The sequence below is a fragment of the Elgaria multicarinata genome, chromosome 2 (genome assembly GCF_023053635.1).
Source record: "Elgaria multicarinata webbii isolate HBS135686 ecotype San Diego chromosome 2, rElgMul1.1.pri, whole genome shotgun sequence".
NCBI lineage: Eukaryota > Metazoa > Chordata > Lepidosauria > Squamata > Anguidae > Elgaria > Elgaria multicarinata.
In genome coordinates, this window is record NC_086172.1 from 146,112,067 (window position 1) to 146,128,521 (window position 16,455).

Consider the following 16,455-nt stretch of genomic DNA (forward strand, 5'->3'; position numbering starts at 1 on the left):
CCCAGCCGCCTCCACCCCCCCGCCAGCCTCCTGCTGCCTGGGTAAGAGCGACATGGGTCGGAGAGCTCGGCGGAGGCGGAAGCCGAGCTCTCCGACCCGGGTCGCTATTACCCAGGCAGCAGGCAGCAGGAGGGCGGCAGCGGCGGCGGCAGACGTGCCCGGATTCCCCAGCCGCCGCCGCCTCCATCTCTTCAGGCTGGTACACACTATCGTTTTGGGGCCGTAGTTGGGGCGCATGCACGCGCCTTCACTACGGCGTGTGGAAGGGCCCCCAATGTTTATCCAGTGTGTGTCCAATCACAGAAGTCCGCATGTTCCAGTCTACTTTGCAGTTGATTGATTGCTGGGTTGCTTTTCCAAGGTATATTGATTGCACAAGTGCTCAAAAGCCTGGGAAAAGGGTGCATAGGTTTGACCACATCTTAATACAGGGGGGATTCAAGCACTTGGAAGCATATAATGGGATGGGATAGATATAAAATTATATAAACCTTCCCATGTACTTAAGGAATCAAGTTGGACCCTATTCAAAGTGTCAACACTGTCCAGTATTATTACTGATGGCCACCAGGAGCAAGGCCTTCTTAGTGAGGGCACTCTCCTTATTAAACTCTCTTCCTACAGAGGTTCAGCACACCCACAAAGGTTCAGCAGAGCTTAAGCAAACTCTCTTCCTGCAGATGTTCAGCAGTGCTAGCTGGGGAATGCTTGGAATTGTAGACTTTTTCTGTCTAAACATGCATAGGATTGCGCTCCAGGTCCTTTCTCTTCCTGTAAACATTTCAAGAGACATGAATTTTATTCCAGACTTGCTTGTTTTATTAGTATAGTTGCTACATAATTGTTATTCATCCTGTTTATTGGTAACTAATTTTATAGTGTCACAAGATGTATTGTAAATTTAAACGGTTGTTTTGGTTGCCCTGTGGCTTTTTACAGCATGTGGCAGGATATATATTGAAAAAAATAAATTAACAACAGAGATTTTTCCACACCTTTTCACATTCACTTTCAAATCAAATCAACACCTCCTACACTCAAAAGATTATTATTTTTTTGCTAAAGCTAAGTTTGCTTTAGGGTACAGAAAAGATAATCCTTGTTCAAAACACCTACCAAAAACATTATTCCTTGAGCACACCCTCCAATTAAATTATTAATTATAAACTCACCAAAGGCAAAAAGTTATATCATTATATCAACCTACAGTTTGGAAGGATCTGTATCTCCTGTAGGGCAGGGTTTGTTTTATCACTGGACTGAGTAAGGCTAACTTTCACGCATTGGCTGTGGGCACTGGTGATAAATGAAAAGTAGGAAGGTTCAAGGGTCTGAAATATTAATTTAGGGCACAATTCTATGCATGTTTAGACAGAAAAAACTCCTACAACTTCCAGCATTCCATAGACAGCAATGCCTACAACGAGTTGTTGGACTTTCTTTCTAAACATGCATAGGATTGCGCCCTAATATACATTAATGTAACTGGATATTTTCAAACTTCGTAAGAAAGCATGTAATTTTTTTGTGTTTTGTAAATAACATGCATATTAAATAATCAATAATGTTACAGATTGTTCATTGATATAAAACTCTGTAGCTGAAAGAGGAAAAGAAAGTTTCATGCTTACCTTGGCAGTGGCTCCGATTCAGCCTCTTGTAACCCTGTGGGCATTCAACTTGTCCATTTTCAATCACTGGGTGAGCTAGGTGGGAAGAGGGAAAAAGAAAGAAAAGGAAAGCCTGTACCAAGGCTCCTTCGCTGAGGAGACATACCTCCACATTTGCCTCTACTACCTAAATTTTGACTGATCTTCCTCTTCAGTTCTTTTCAGTAAGTCTGCTACTTGTACCACATTCTGTGAGCATCACAAATTCAGTTAACTCTGGTACTTGTTCTCCTTTTAATTTAGAGTAGATGATATTTATTTTAATAATATAATATATCCTTCATGACTTTTACTGGCCTCATCCCATACTTTTGTATTCAGATAATGCTGTTTTGCTTTTTTGGTATCTAACTGCAATTCTATGCATTTTTACTTGTAAGTAAATCTTCCAGTAATCAGTGAAGCTTCGTCCCTGGTAAGTATGCATATGATTGTAGCCTTAGGCTATCTTTTACAGAATTAGGAGTGTCTAACTCTGCATATTAGCAGGCTACATATTGCCCAATCTCTGTGCCTTAATTTTGCACGAAGCAGATTTTTTGTCACTGAATTAGCTTAGGGGCTTGTCTATAGGGCTGGTTTACCCCAACCTAAATGTGCATATTCATGTTTCAGGGCACATGACTCAGCCGAGTTTGCACTGCGTTATGTTTATGTGTCATTGGGGGAGCTAAATCACATTTTGACATGTGAGCAAGCTTTGAGGGTAGGACAACGTGATTAGCCAATTTCCTGCCTTCCCACCTATTGGCTGTCTCGTTCCTTCACGCCGTTTTCAGTGTGAATTCTATGATTCTGCGGAGCTCCGCACATAGAGGTTATTAAAACAAACAGGGGGGCGGGAACGGGCAGCCAGAGTGAGATGTGTTCAGTCCCCCTCTCGCATCCTCCTCTAACGCCTCATTCCTTCCCCCCTCCCGATTTGTCTCTTCTATGAATCTGCGGACCCTCGCATATTAAATTTATAGCTTCCCTCATCTCTCCTCCGTATCATCGTATATGCGCATGTGCGCATTAATAACTGCACTTCAAAAAAATTCAGGAGATAAATCGCTGTTGCTGCTGCAGTGTGATGCTCTTTACCTAGATTCGAATCAATGAAAATTCGGGTTTATATTCAATGAGGAGCAATCCCGTTGTTGTATAGATGGGGGCCAGGTGTGCTCAGAATGTGGCAGGTGCCAGTTTCTCCCACTGCAGGAAGTGAGTGCATGTGTGAAGCTGTGACATGCTCCTGCAATCATGGTGCTTCTACATAATATGAAACCTATTCATATTATAAATCACCCCCTAAAAAGGAGACATCTGTTATTCAGAGGGCTGAAGGACAAAACCATGTTTATCATGGAAAAGTAATTTTTTTTTCTAATATCAATCATGACCGCAGAGTGTTTCAATTAATATTAAAAGCACTTGCCATGGGATATTCTGAGAAAATTCAAATAATGAGTCCTTACTTTACAATAATTTTTCCAGCTTTTTAATAATCTTTAATAAGGATTTAAACCATATGAAAAATCCATAGTCACAGTCCACAGAGTCAAATCAATGAAGGTTCATCGTCTTGCTGAACAGCAAGCAGGCAAAAAGTATAAAGAAAGAGGGGAACTTGTGACAAAAATCTCCCTGAAATTTAGGGCTTTTGTGATGGTGTCACAAAAGCCTCATAGTATCTTCTTGCCTATGTCTAAGATCAACTTTATTCCCAGAATCTCCGCTCTAACTTTGGAATATACATTTCCATTTCTAGGCAGATGTCTAAAGGTAGTAGATGCCTCTCAGAGCTTGCCAATTTCCCCCTATTTGCAAGCAATAATGTGTCACAAGGCTCTGTTACCTATCTACTGAGTAGGAAATTAGATTTCCAATGAAATGTGCAAAGAGACTAGAATGTATGTGGGAACATAAACGTAGTATCCAGCTGGTTCTTGGCTTGTGATACAAATCCGTGAAGATGAGGCAGTGTCCAATCTGTTACTGTTTTATGACGCACAAGTCACACCAGAAGATTAGAGGAAAGAATCTTGATTACCCTGTTTACATTATGGGGGAAAGTCTTGATTACCCTGTTTATGTTATGGGGGAGGAGAAGAAAATGATTCCCTCTATTTCCAAAGACAGAGATGAGTGTGGATCCTTTGTTGCCAAAATGACACCATCCATGCACAACGAAAACCAAAGGCACAGTGAAGTCAGTATTCATAGCTCTCCATCAGACGGGGTGTGGGAAATCACACTTCCCTACTGTTGCTTCTCCGCCCCGCTTTCATTGCTTGATACTTCCTCTTTCAAAAGAGGAAGTAAACAACCTGCAAGTGGCCAATTTAGTGGGCTGTTCTGATTGCACAGCTTCTCCTGGGGCGGATCCGCACGTCGGCCCCAGAGCGCATTTATGCGACTCTAGGGCACCCCAGAAACGATAGTCTGTACTTGCCTGTAAAAAGAAACTAGGAAGAGACGGAGACGCCGCCACTGCCACCACCCAGCTCTGCCCGGCCGGCTCGGAGAGCTCTTTTTGAAGAAGGCGGGAGTAGAGAGCTTCTTCCGCTGTCCACCCAACCTTCTTCCGCCGAGCTCTCCGTCCCGGTCGAGGAACCGGCCGGGGAGAGCTGGGCGTCGGCGGCGTCTCCATCTCTTCCTAGTTTCTTTTTACAGGCAAGTACAGACTATCGTTTCTGGGGTGCCCTAGAGTCGCATAAATGCGCTCTGGGGCCGACGTGCGGATCCGCCCCTGCACACAGGAGAACTTCCATTTTTAAAAATATATTGGACTTTCTGGGTGTGTGTTTTTTGTGTGTGTGGAGCAATGAACACCAGAAGGGGTGGGAGGTGCACAGGAGGCAGATGACGTCGTGAGAGGGACCAGTGAAAATGTGTGTGGTGGGGAACCATGAGGAAGGAAATGGAGTGGAGTATCCTGGAGGAGGGCATGACTGACTGACTGACTGACTGGATCATGGAACAGGAGCACTCTGCATTGCAATATTTTGTTGCTGGCCCCACTTGTGTTCTTTTACCAGACAATAATTTCACCTCTCTGAAAATGTGTGTGTCTGTGTTACTGAAAGCCTTGTTTCAGGGAGGATCGTAGGACTCCTGCATCTTTAAATGTTACATTGTTGAGGGAATTCTGGCAGGTGCACAGCTTTTCCAATCCGTGCTGCACAGAGACCTGGCAAGCTGCGACTGCCAACATTCCCTCATCCATACAACTGTTAAAAGTAGAGGCGAACGAATGTTGAAATGTTAGCCATCCCTGCTTTAATTAAGGATATGGTTCATATTCAAAAATTGTTTTATAGCTCTTTAAGCAAAGCACATATTTAAAGGAGCCAGCTGTCTCATATCCTCCTGACTAGTAATGTCAGTCCTCTCTTATTATTAAATTCAGAAATAGAAACAATCTTGATGAAATCCATATTAGGGTCCATGGTGCAACTACACTCTGGTCATCCAAGGGGCAAAGTTAAGTGCTTGAAAATAATGTTATTTGTCAAAGGCAAATTTAAGCACAGTCAGCTTGATGGAGCAAACTTTTCTATTGCTTTAATCACAGCCATAAAACCAATGTCAGGTGAGAATGACACCTGTCTTTGTTCTTAACAGATAATTCAGCATTGATGTGGGCAAAAATAATAGCTGCCTTAAAAGGGTATTTTGGACCACTTATAACTAATCCCCTCATTTGGGCCCTATTATTGCTATCCCATATATGAAAGCTGCGCTATTGCATTTGCCTCATGCATTTCAATTGTTGCGGTCATACATAGCCTCTGGAAACTCTTACAGAAGATCAAAGTTCTACAAACTTGCTTTTACTAAGAGCTGCTTTACAAGCTGGGTACATCGGTGTTTATTGAAGTAAACTGGGAGACACCACGTGTCCATTATTATTAATCATAATAATCAAAAGTTCAAAGAATGTATAAACATAAGGCTTGGAGTTGTGATGCTTGTCACAAGTCACATTGCAGGTGCCAGCCAGTAAGGTCCTGTGATACTCACTCAACAATATTCCACAGACTATTCACAATAGTAACAATAGTAACTATTGTTCTAGCTGGAAGGAAGGAGTGATTTTTCCCCTCCAGTGACATAATGTTATGAGCAGAGTAATGGGGAAATGTGATCTCTGTGCAACAGAATTGCTTTGTTGAGGAAAGATACCTGGATCCTCAGCAACCAATGAGTAAACCCTGTGCATTTATTGTATAAAAAAATCCATCTAGAAGAGCTCCAAGTGTCCAGATATACTTCTGGGCAACTTCCATTCAATGGGACCTATTCAAAGGCTGTTACATCTTTTTGCTTTCCAGAAGTACAGTAGGTTGCAGAAGGTTTGATACATATTAAAGATAATCATATCATAATTCCTGCTATCGGTGCCAACACAATAGTCTTAACACTGTACTGCAACATGATAATAAAGGGTGGAATTTGGGGTTCCCACATTGTTTGTTTGTTTATTTATTTAATTTATTATATTTCTATGCCGCCCAATAGCCGGAGTCCACTCTCTGTCCCACCCCACCCCTTCTCTATCTCTTGTTCATATACACACACGGGAAGAAGTAGCAATAAGCAGAGGAGAGATTCATAGAACAGGGTGGGCCTTTGGTGTCGAGAAAGCAAATAACACTGAGGACCACAGTAATATGGGTAGTATGTTCCCACTCCAGCTGTAAATAACCATATTCTGATAAATGTGCCCTAAGGGATTCTCTAAATGAGCTATTTATAGCACACTCATGACTGGCCACTAACAGAAGTTTCCAGATGGATTACATGATACTATAAACAAACAGAATGTCTCCTGTTGTCCCCAGACACACACACACACGACATATTGTGTGTGTGTGTTTTTTAAAAATCAGATATAAGGTGGAATAAACCCCTAATAGCACGAAATCAGCAGTGTGTAAATCTCACATTGTGCTATAAACCTGCCAAGGAAGGACTTTCCCTGCTATCCAAGGCAACCATATGGAAAGCAGGACAGGGCTCCTGTATCTTTAACAGTTGAATAGAAAAGGGAATTTTAGCTAGTGTCATTTCTATGCATGCAGCACCTAGTGAAGTTACCTCTTCATCACAACAGTTAAAGCTGCAGGAGTTCTGACCTCTTTTGTATCTGGCCAAGAGGGCAGGGCTCCTGCAGCTTTAACTGTTGTGATGAAGAGGGAATTTCACCAGGTGCTGTATGCATACAAATGACACCTGCTAAAATTCCCTTTTCTATTCAACTGTTAAAGATACAGGAGCCCTGTCCTCCTTTCCAGATGGTTATCCTATCAGAGGGAGAAGAGGGTAAAATGCCTCGCTGCAACAAAGGGAAGCAGATCTGGCTTACTCCTAAGGAAGAGAGACCCTTCATTATGCTAGAGTAGAGTTGTGCTTGTGATTCTTTTAATTTTTTTCTTCTTCATTCTGTTAGTTTGTGCTAGTGGTTCCCCATGTGTCTACTCAGAAGTCAGTCCCATTGTGTTTAATGGGGCTTAATCCCAAGTAAGTGTGCCAAGGGTTGTAGACTTACAGCACATGACTTGTCCCTGCCCCTCCGCTCCTGTGCACACATGCCAAGGAGAGAGGGAGGCTCTCCCTCCCACCATGTCTGCTGTTTCCCCCCCCCTTTTCGCCCCTCTCTTCCCATGTAATGCAGCCCGTGCAGCCCATAACGATCACGCCAAAGAACCAGAAAGCACAACACCCCCAGGTAAACAACATGATTTCCCTTAATGTAGAGATGCTCTAGAAGGGGGTATCTTCATGGTGCTGAATTGGCACCGCATTCCCCCAAAACTCTGTGTGTTCACTCCTACAGGGTTGCACCCCATTATCCTCATGCAAAGGAGCGAGCACAGGGTTTATACGGATCATGGTAGTGGGGAGCTGTTGCCACTGCTGCAGCTGCCATCCCTCCCTGGCTTTTCCCCCTTTACCTTGAGGGGACTGAAACCAGGTGAAGGGAGAACCTTCACCCCAGCAAAAGGGAGACTCTTTTCCCCACGGAGGCAGTGCAGGGTGTTCTAGCAGCCATTCACCTCGCCAGCTCACTCACTCCCCCCTGCCTGGGTGGATGGCGACCAATCAGGGTTCGTCATCTGTTCGGCCACGCCTCCGATGCAACCCCAGAGCAGCTGCGACAGATGACAATGAGGCATCCTCACTGTGCTCCAGACAAAAAAGTTGGGATAACCCCCAACTTTTTTGCTTCGAGGGAAGGCCCTGGGGTGTCTGCACACGGCTTCTGCGTAATTGACCCTGCACCACCACGCACCCACCCCGGGTCTTTCGTCACGTATAGACAGTCCCTAAGTCTCTTCCAAAGAAGGGTGGGCCCATAAAAGCAGTTCTGAACTTTCCAGCAGCAGTGCTTGTTTCAGATGCTTTCCCAAATGTAAATGATATGCACAAGAAGTATGAGATTCACCCAGACCCTGCAAGAAAGAGTCTAAAATAATTGACAGATTCCAACTACTGTTAAGGTCAGGTGTTGCCAAAACTGTGCAGTTACACCACCTGTGACTGCCATTCTTAAATTCTCTGCTTATGTCCCCCCACCCCGCTGGCTCCAGTGGCATATGATGAGGGAAATGAAAGTGGAAGGAATGACACAGGCTCCTGATTAGGTGCTGGTGTAACAGCCCAGGGCTCATTTATTACCTTTCCCGTTTTCTTTCTTTCTTTTTTTTTACAAGGTTCTCACAGCCTTGGCTACACATGGTTTCCTGACAAACTCTAGAGAATTTTAAATAGTTGCTTAAAATAGGTCTATGGTTTTTTTTAAAATGACTGGCAACATGCACAATTAAACTTCTCAAAACCTTTTTATAGGTGAGCTTAAGCAAGCCAATAAATTCCAGAAAAACTCCAGTGCCGTGTTTTGAAATAAACTAAAATAGTTTTTGAAGGAAATGTTGGGCAAAGCTTGAGTGAAGGTAGGATGGTTAACGTGCAGCACAATTCTATGCAGATTTTATTCAGAAACAAGTCATGCCATGGCCATTAGATCATTCTGGTTGCCACATCACAAAAAGAATATTATAAATTGGAAAAGGTGCAGAAAAAGTTAACCAAAGAATATTGGGGAAAGTGCAGAAAAGGGTAACCAAAATATCAAGGGGCTGGAACAATTACACTACAAGGAAAGCTTACAACAGTTGGGGCTATTTGAGAGTAAAGAAACGTGACAGTGGTGTATAAAATTATGTATGATGTGGAAAAAGTAGTGAAAGAGAAGTTTTTCTCCCTATGTCATAATACTAGAACCCAAGATCATCTCCTGATCTTTGGGGGTGTTAAATCACATTTTGACATGTGGGCAGAGCTTTCAGGGTAGACAACCGATCCGGCATAAACCGCTCATGTACTGCTGACATTGTGCTACGACATGCTTTGTGTAGGCGGATGATATCACCTAGTGATGACAACTGGCGAGGGAGTGTCACCTTGCTGCGCCTTCCTTGATCTCCAGCCCTTTACTGTTCAGAGGAGGGCAACGAGGATGATCAGGAAACAAAGCCCTATGAGGAGAGACTGAAATAGCTGTTTAGCCTTGAGAAGAGAAGATTGAGGGGAGGCATGATAGCATAGCACTCTTCAAGTACTTGAAAGGTTGTCACACAGAGGATTTTTTCTCATTCATCCCAGAGTGCAGGACATGAAACAATGGGATCAAGTTACAAGAAGACAGATTCCGGCTGGACATCAGGAAAAACTTCCTGACTGTTAGAGTAGTACAACAATGAAACCAGTTACCTGGGGAGGTTGTGGACTCTGTCAAACTAGAAGAATTCAAGAGGCAGCTGGACAACCATCTACCAGGTATGCTTTAAGGTGGATTCCTGCACTGAGCAGGGGGTTGGACTCGATGGCCTTATAGGCCCCTTCCAACTTCTATGATTCTATGATCGTCTGACCCTGTGGCTTGACTGTGAGTAAGGAAAGAGAAGAGCCACTCAAAGAAAATGAGTCAGATGCTCTGAATAAGCACAGTCGGTGACTGAATCTGTAGAGGCAGCCAGAAAGGATTAGGGCTTCTCACTATGTGTGTGCCTGTTTATAATTCTCTCCAGAAAGAGAAATGTGACTTAGACGAGCAGGCAGCTGAGAGATCCCTTCATGAGAGAAAGTGGGATATCAGGCTTGCCTGAAGAACTTGGCTAAGGGTTAAAATGATGTAACCTTTGAGCCTAGCTTTATTACTAGATTTATGAACAGTAGGCTTTGCTTTAAGTGCCAGTGATCTGCAGGTGGCCAAAGACCAAGACTCCGTTCACACTATTTGGAGAATAACCCATTTCCCCAGGGTCAAATTCAGTGCCATGCTAGCTTCTATTATGGCTGCAAGCAAATGGTGATCCCAAATTAGGGCTGCCTGACAGAAACAGATTGGTCATTTTATTGGGAGGTTAGGCACAATCAGAGCCCTGGAGGGAAGGGAGAAAATACAACATTCAGGGTCTTAAACTTGAGACACAGGTCTTCCAAGTATGTAAGGCCTTTTCTACACCTAAGGATTATCCCAGGAAAATGAAGGGATTGTGTGTCATTTGAATGCACAGGGATGATCTCAGGACGATCCGGGGGGGGGGAGGCAACTGTAGAAACGGCCTAACCTTCATGAAAATATAGCATTTCTTTTAATCTTTAGAAAGAAGATAGTTCACTGAAGTCCATCAAGCTAGCTTTCAAGTTGCCATAAAGATTCCATATATTGTATCATTAGTTTAACAGAAAGCAAAGCTACCGAATTGAAATAAACAACTGCACTCAATTCCTACAGTCTGGAATTCATTTATCCCCTGGAAGCATTTTTCTATGGGCTCTTCTTTGTGATGGCTGTCATATTTACAATAAATGTTACAATCCTCTTCCTTGATTGCTTTGGTTCTTGTTGTTTTATAATTGGACAAAACTAACATCGTGATTATTTCAGATAACTAATGAGCCTGCATCTTCCATTAATAATGTCATGTTCCTTTTCATCCTTATTGTTTTCCTTTGACTTATAGCAGCAGCTACACTGAAGGGTTTGAGTCCAAACCTGTGACCTAATGGGCTGGTTTGCATGATCAAATAAGCCACCTTGGCTAAGCTACAGTGGGCTGACGAGCATACTCGGAGCCATTTTGTATATTCAAGCTGCACCCAGGCCTGTTGTGACATCCAAACCCAGGTGGCAGGTGTTGTGTGAGGGTTAAATCATCCTTGCATAACCCTAGAACAACCCCTGCAGCCCAGCTTCAGATGACATGACAAGCTATGGCTTGAATATTCAAAAACAAGCCATGGTGGACAAGCATGATTGTGTGAACTGGGTAAATATGTAACTTTTACTTAAATCCATTTGAAAAAAATCCATCCCCAATAGAGAAATTATAGAATATGAAACGAAGACATCAACATGAGCAGTATCTTATCTTAAGCCGTGTCAATTCAGGTCCCTGACACTGCTGGACTTCTAATTTTTAAGGCATTGCCCTAACCACTGGACCTCTCTACTTCATAAGTTGGGCAAAATAATGCATTAAGGGTGCGATCCTATCCCTGTTTAGCCAGAAAAAAAGTCCTACAATTCCCAGTAAAACTTTATTTATGTCTAAACATTTTATTTATTTATTTATTTATTACATTTTAATACCACCCAATAGCCGAAGCTCTCTAGGCGGGAATGCATAAGATTTCACTCTGAATTTGTGTTGATCACAGCGGCTTGAATCCTAAGCTAAAGTAACAGCTTAAGGAAGTTCACAGATGGAAAGTTTCCTATGTCCTCCTCTCCCAGCTGAAGGTGCCTCTGGATGGAAAGGTACGGATGGAAAATAACTCAAAACCAAACAAAATTTGGGAAGATCCCCACTACCCTCAGCAGCTCCTTGTATCCCATCCCATATCGTCCAAGAGGGCACCCGACCCTCTGGACAGGTGTTTTGGGAGCACAGGGGACTGCAGGAGGAAGTTGGGGACAGGAAACTTTTCCTCTGTGAACTTTCTGATGTTAAATTGTCTTATTATCCGAGCCTGAGCGAGATCATAAAATCATAGAATAGCAGAGTTGGAAGGGGCCTACAAGGCCATCGAGTCCAACCCCCTGCTCAATGCAGGAATCCACCCTAAAGCATCCCTGACAGATGGTTGTCCAGCTGCCTCTTGAATGCCTCTAGTGTGGGAGAGCCCACAACCTCCCTAGGTACATTCACATGCAAATTATGAATTAAAAACGAGTTGGTTTTTTCCACCACCTTCAAGAAAGAGCTTTGGACAGGGATAGGTAATTGCAGATTCAATGCAGATTCTGAATTGGGTGTAAGGATCTTGTCCAAGGCAGCTTCCAAGGTGTTTAAGATGCTGCATGTGTGCATGCCATTCCTCAGGAGCCCTCAGGGCACCAAGCTCTCATTTAGAAGAACTTGTTTGCAAATATGCTGTGTGCTTGCCGCACACTTTGATGCATATAGTTCTAGGCTACTTGTCTGCCACAGTGCTCCAAGAGCCTTACATCAGTGGAGGCAGCTGCATATGAAAGAGTAAGGCCTGAGGGCTAACAGAAGCCAGAACAGAGGCATTGCTGTGAATGATGAGTAGCTACAAACAACACCGCTGGCTTGCTGAGCGGCCCGTTGAAATAGCTGCTTACTAGAAATCGGTTCAACAGTCACAGTTAATCTCTGTAGGGGGCCACCAGAACTGCTTTGGGGGATTGTGATCCATTGCTGACAGCAAGGCAATGGAACTGAGCCAGGTATCGCTGTCAGAAAACAGTGAATTGCCCTACAGATGACAAAGCGGAGCAAAGACAGGTTCCAGCAAGTGAAAAAAGATACTATTACTTGGAGAGAAAAACACGTAGAGTAGAGAACAGAAGGGACCCAAGATGCTCGTTTAGAATTTGCAGCAGCAATGACTGAGAAAGTGGGAAGGGCTGTTGTGATAGTCCATGTTTTTTGAGACCATAGGAATGGTCATTGGTCTAGTGCTTGGCTTGCTGAAATGTTGGACTTTGAGACAGATGAGACAATTTGGGATCAGGATACCCGAGAGAGCTCCTTCTCCCTTACCAACCTGCCCAATCACCAAGGTTGTTAGAGGGCATGCTCCTGGTGGTTCCACATGGGCCTATGGCCCAACTGGAGTCCACCAGGAAAAGAGCCTTCATAGAATCATAGAATCATAGAATAGCAGAGTTGGAAGGGGCCTACAAGGCCATCGAGTCCAACCCCCTGCTCAATGCAGGAATCCACCCTAAAGCATCCCTGACAGATGGTTGTCCAGCTGCCTCTTGAATGCCTCTAGTGTGGGAGAGCCCACAACCTCCCTAGGTAGCTGATTCCACCGTCGCACTGCTCTAACAGTTAGGAAGTTTTTCCTGATGTCCAGCCGGAATCTGGCTTCCTTTAACTTGAGCCCATTATTCCGTGTCCTGCACTCTGGGAGGATCGAGAAGAGATCCTGGCCCTCCTCTGTGTGACAACCTTTTAAGTATTTGAAGACTGCTATCATGTCTCCCCTCAATCTTCTCTTCTCCAGGCTAAACATGCCCAGTTCTTTCAGTCTCTCTTCATAGGGCTTTGTTTCCAGAGCCCTGATCATCCTGGTTGCCCTCTTCTGAACACGCTCCAGCTTGTCTGCGTCCTTCTTGAATTGTGGAGCCCAGAACTGGACACAATACTCTAGATGAGGCCTAACCAGGGCCGAATAGAGAGGTGCCCTTCAGCATGGTGCCCCCCTTTCTGTGGAACTCCCTGCCCCTGGAAGTCAGCCAGGCGCCAACACTGTGTTGTTTCTGGCACCTCCTGAAAAGAGTCGTATTGCAGGAAACATTCCTTGACTGACAGCTAAGGTTTTTATTAGCATTCGGTGGTTTTTTTAGTATAATAATGGTCTTTTAATTTTTGTACCTTTTACTTTTTAATTCTTATGTTCACTATTCTAGAATCTGTTTCAAAAGTGGAAAGGCATACAAATTTTGTAAATAAAATAAATAAATAAATGCCACTTTGGCATTCAGCCTGGTTTAGTTTAATTCAGCTTAACTTGAGTATCTCTGAAGAAGTGTAACTGTGAATGCCACAGGCACAATATCAACGCATAGCACTTTTGGGAGCTGCTACAGTGCCTACATCCCAGCAGCCGTGCATTGTACTGACACCTGCCCTGAGCTTCCTGGGCTGCCTAGCTGTGCCTGAGAGCTGCCCTTGTAATTTTCTGGGGTGAACTGGAAATCAAAATGGCAGTCTTCCATGGTGGCCAACATTTCCCATTTTAATTTCCCAAAAAGTCCCAGAAGAACACTTCATTGTGGCCATTGTGGGAAATTAAAATGGCAGTCCAAAGCCATTTGGCACTCTTCACAGTGTTGCTACCTGATGTGGCCCATGAAAACAGGAGGGCCCCACTGACATGAGATGAGGCCCACCAGAGAGCATCTATCTGTGTTCTGGTATGTGCGTCTTTTAATATTGGGGGTAAGGTACAATCCAGCAATACACAGCAGGGCACAGCCCATGATGAGAAAGCAAACATAGAAAATCAATGTAAAACAATGACAATACCACAAAAACTAAAAAGGTGAGACATTGACATTTCTCAAAGTGGCATGAATCCATTACTGTGCCTGGCTATTGAAACAATAATATTATATTATTGATATTAAAGCTCAGAAAGTAACATAGCCATTTGAAAGAGATGTTATAACCAGAAAACTAAGATAAAGAAAGAGTCTTGATTTGCTATGGACCCAGTTGCTTCAACCAGGAGCAGCAACTGGGGAAACTGTACGAAGGAGAAAAGGAAAGCACCTGCCTCTGGGTTTTCTGCTCATTATAGTTTGAGTGTGTATTTATGCCACATATTCAGTTTGCTTGCTGTGAGGCACGTGAAGCTGGTGAGTTTGGCGTTTCCCTGGGAGGGAGACTCACTTGGACAGCTAGTTAGCCATCCAGCTGAATAGTTAAGTGAAGACCGCTGAGCCCCAGAGAACTGCATTCTTTCTTAATAAGCTGCAGCTTTAAATTCACAGCAGGCCTAAAATTGCTTGCATGCCCAGGGGCTTCAAACAGGGTAATTGTGTGGACATTTGGGAGAAAGAGAGGTTTGGAATTGATGTCCTTTTAGTTCCTCTCAACAATATGATTCTACAATGCCATATAGATTTCTAGTCACAAAGATTCAAGGATCCCCTCAAAAAGCCTCTAACAGCTTTGGTGTCTGGGATAAGTTTCTATTCAAGCAACTCCACTGAATTTATTTAAGCAATTAAAATTGCTTGGTTACGCTTCTATGCACTGTTGAACAATTAGTGAAGGACTTCCAGCTGCACTCTGCTAGCAAAGACTCCTGAGCTAATAGCAAGTTGACACAATAAGTACACATTCAATGCAGACAATTTGCTGGCCCTTTTAGAATATTAAGAGTCTCTTCCAAACCTTTGGGGACTGCTCCAAAGAGAGTGATGAGTAACTCACCCCTAAATCATGCCGAAATTCCACCAGATGAAAAGACTTGCATAAATGCACACTTAATGAAAAGCACTACATAAATTCCATGTCCATGGAATCAACTCCCTTTCCCACTTAAACTTGCCCCATAGCATGAGATGTTGAGCAGCCTCCAGGGCACCACAGAGCCACTTCCTTGGAGAAGTTCCTTTCAGAGGCTTCATTAGCTATGTTCAGTATGTTATCTGAGTCATCTTTAGCATTATCCCAGTGAGGATGGGCAAGGCTTCAGTTTTTACAATGTTTTCCACTCTGGCACAGAGAATGGTGTGGAGCTTGTAAAATTGTTCAGCATTTCTCAATGACTCCAGCTTTATTTGGGCAATCTGCCACCTCTTCGCCAACTCTGGCTGACTCAGTGGGAGGTCCATTCATGGAATGCATTGAATACCATACTCAAAACTCCCCTTTCCAACACACACTATTTTCTTTCCCTAAGACAAGGACAAAAACCTTGAAAAATGTGATACGAGAAAGATATTGTTTGAAGAACTGCTTCGTAACGAAATGGAAAGGCTAGGAGGATGGGATCAGGGACCAGGAAGCAGGAAGCAGCAGCAGCATGTGTGAGTGCCCAGTTGGATTGTGAATCTGCAAGACTGCCTACAGTAGAGATAGCCAATTGGTTGGATTGAAACACATACCTATCACAAGAATATGCAGCTTAATTTAGATTCTTTGAATTATTCCATGTCGTAAGGCAGAAAGACAATCACAACTGTGTCTGTAGTTCTCTATGGGCATTTTCCTATGTGGAGTTTAAACAGGTAATTCAGTCTTAAGTGTAAAAGCAGAATTTATGGTGACCAGGATTGTACATTCAGTTCCTGGTCCCCTGTCCCCTCAATTAACCACAGTCACATGTTGCACACAAAGTGTGAGAAAGCCTCAGACATACCTTTTAGGGCCTGTTCAATTGCTATACCCCCACCCCACCCCGTTGTACTTGAACTCAGACTGGGAGAGGGCTCAATCTCACAGGTCCAGTGTAATTCCACATTCAATTTAAACATCACCATCTCCCTGTGGTAAGGAAGGCATGGGGAGCATGCAAGCTCTCACTCTGGGAACAACAACAAAGTGAACAGGCCTGTCATCTGATGTGCAAAAAACATGGTCTGTGTTTGTAATGCCAGCTGTATGTATCTATGCAGTTTCTTCCCATAGCTTGTGGCACATGCAATTATTTGGCAGTTTTTAAGCCAGTGTTCTCAAAACTGACCCCCAGAGAGCAAAACACAAAAGAGGAGTTTCTTATGAATTTCTACAGTGTTTGAACATGACCT

General features: G+C 43.6%; 1 protein-coding gene across 1 annotated transcript in view; it reads right to left on the bottom strand.

Annotated features, from left to right (window-relative positions):
* LTBP2 (latent transforming growth factor beta binding protein 2) overlaps nucleotides 1-16,455 on the bottom strand; it is a 144,398-nt gene that overhangs the window by 45,688 nt on the left and 82,255 nt on the right. Inside the window, exon 9 of the mRNA XM_063117865.1 lies at nucleotides 1,632-1,706. Within this exon, the coding sequence (XP_062973935.1) occupies nucleotides 1,632-1,706 (75 nt within the window). The remainder of the gene's footprint in view (nucleotides 1-1,631; nucleotides 1,707-16,455) is intronic.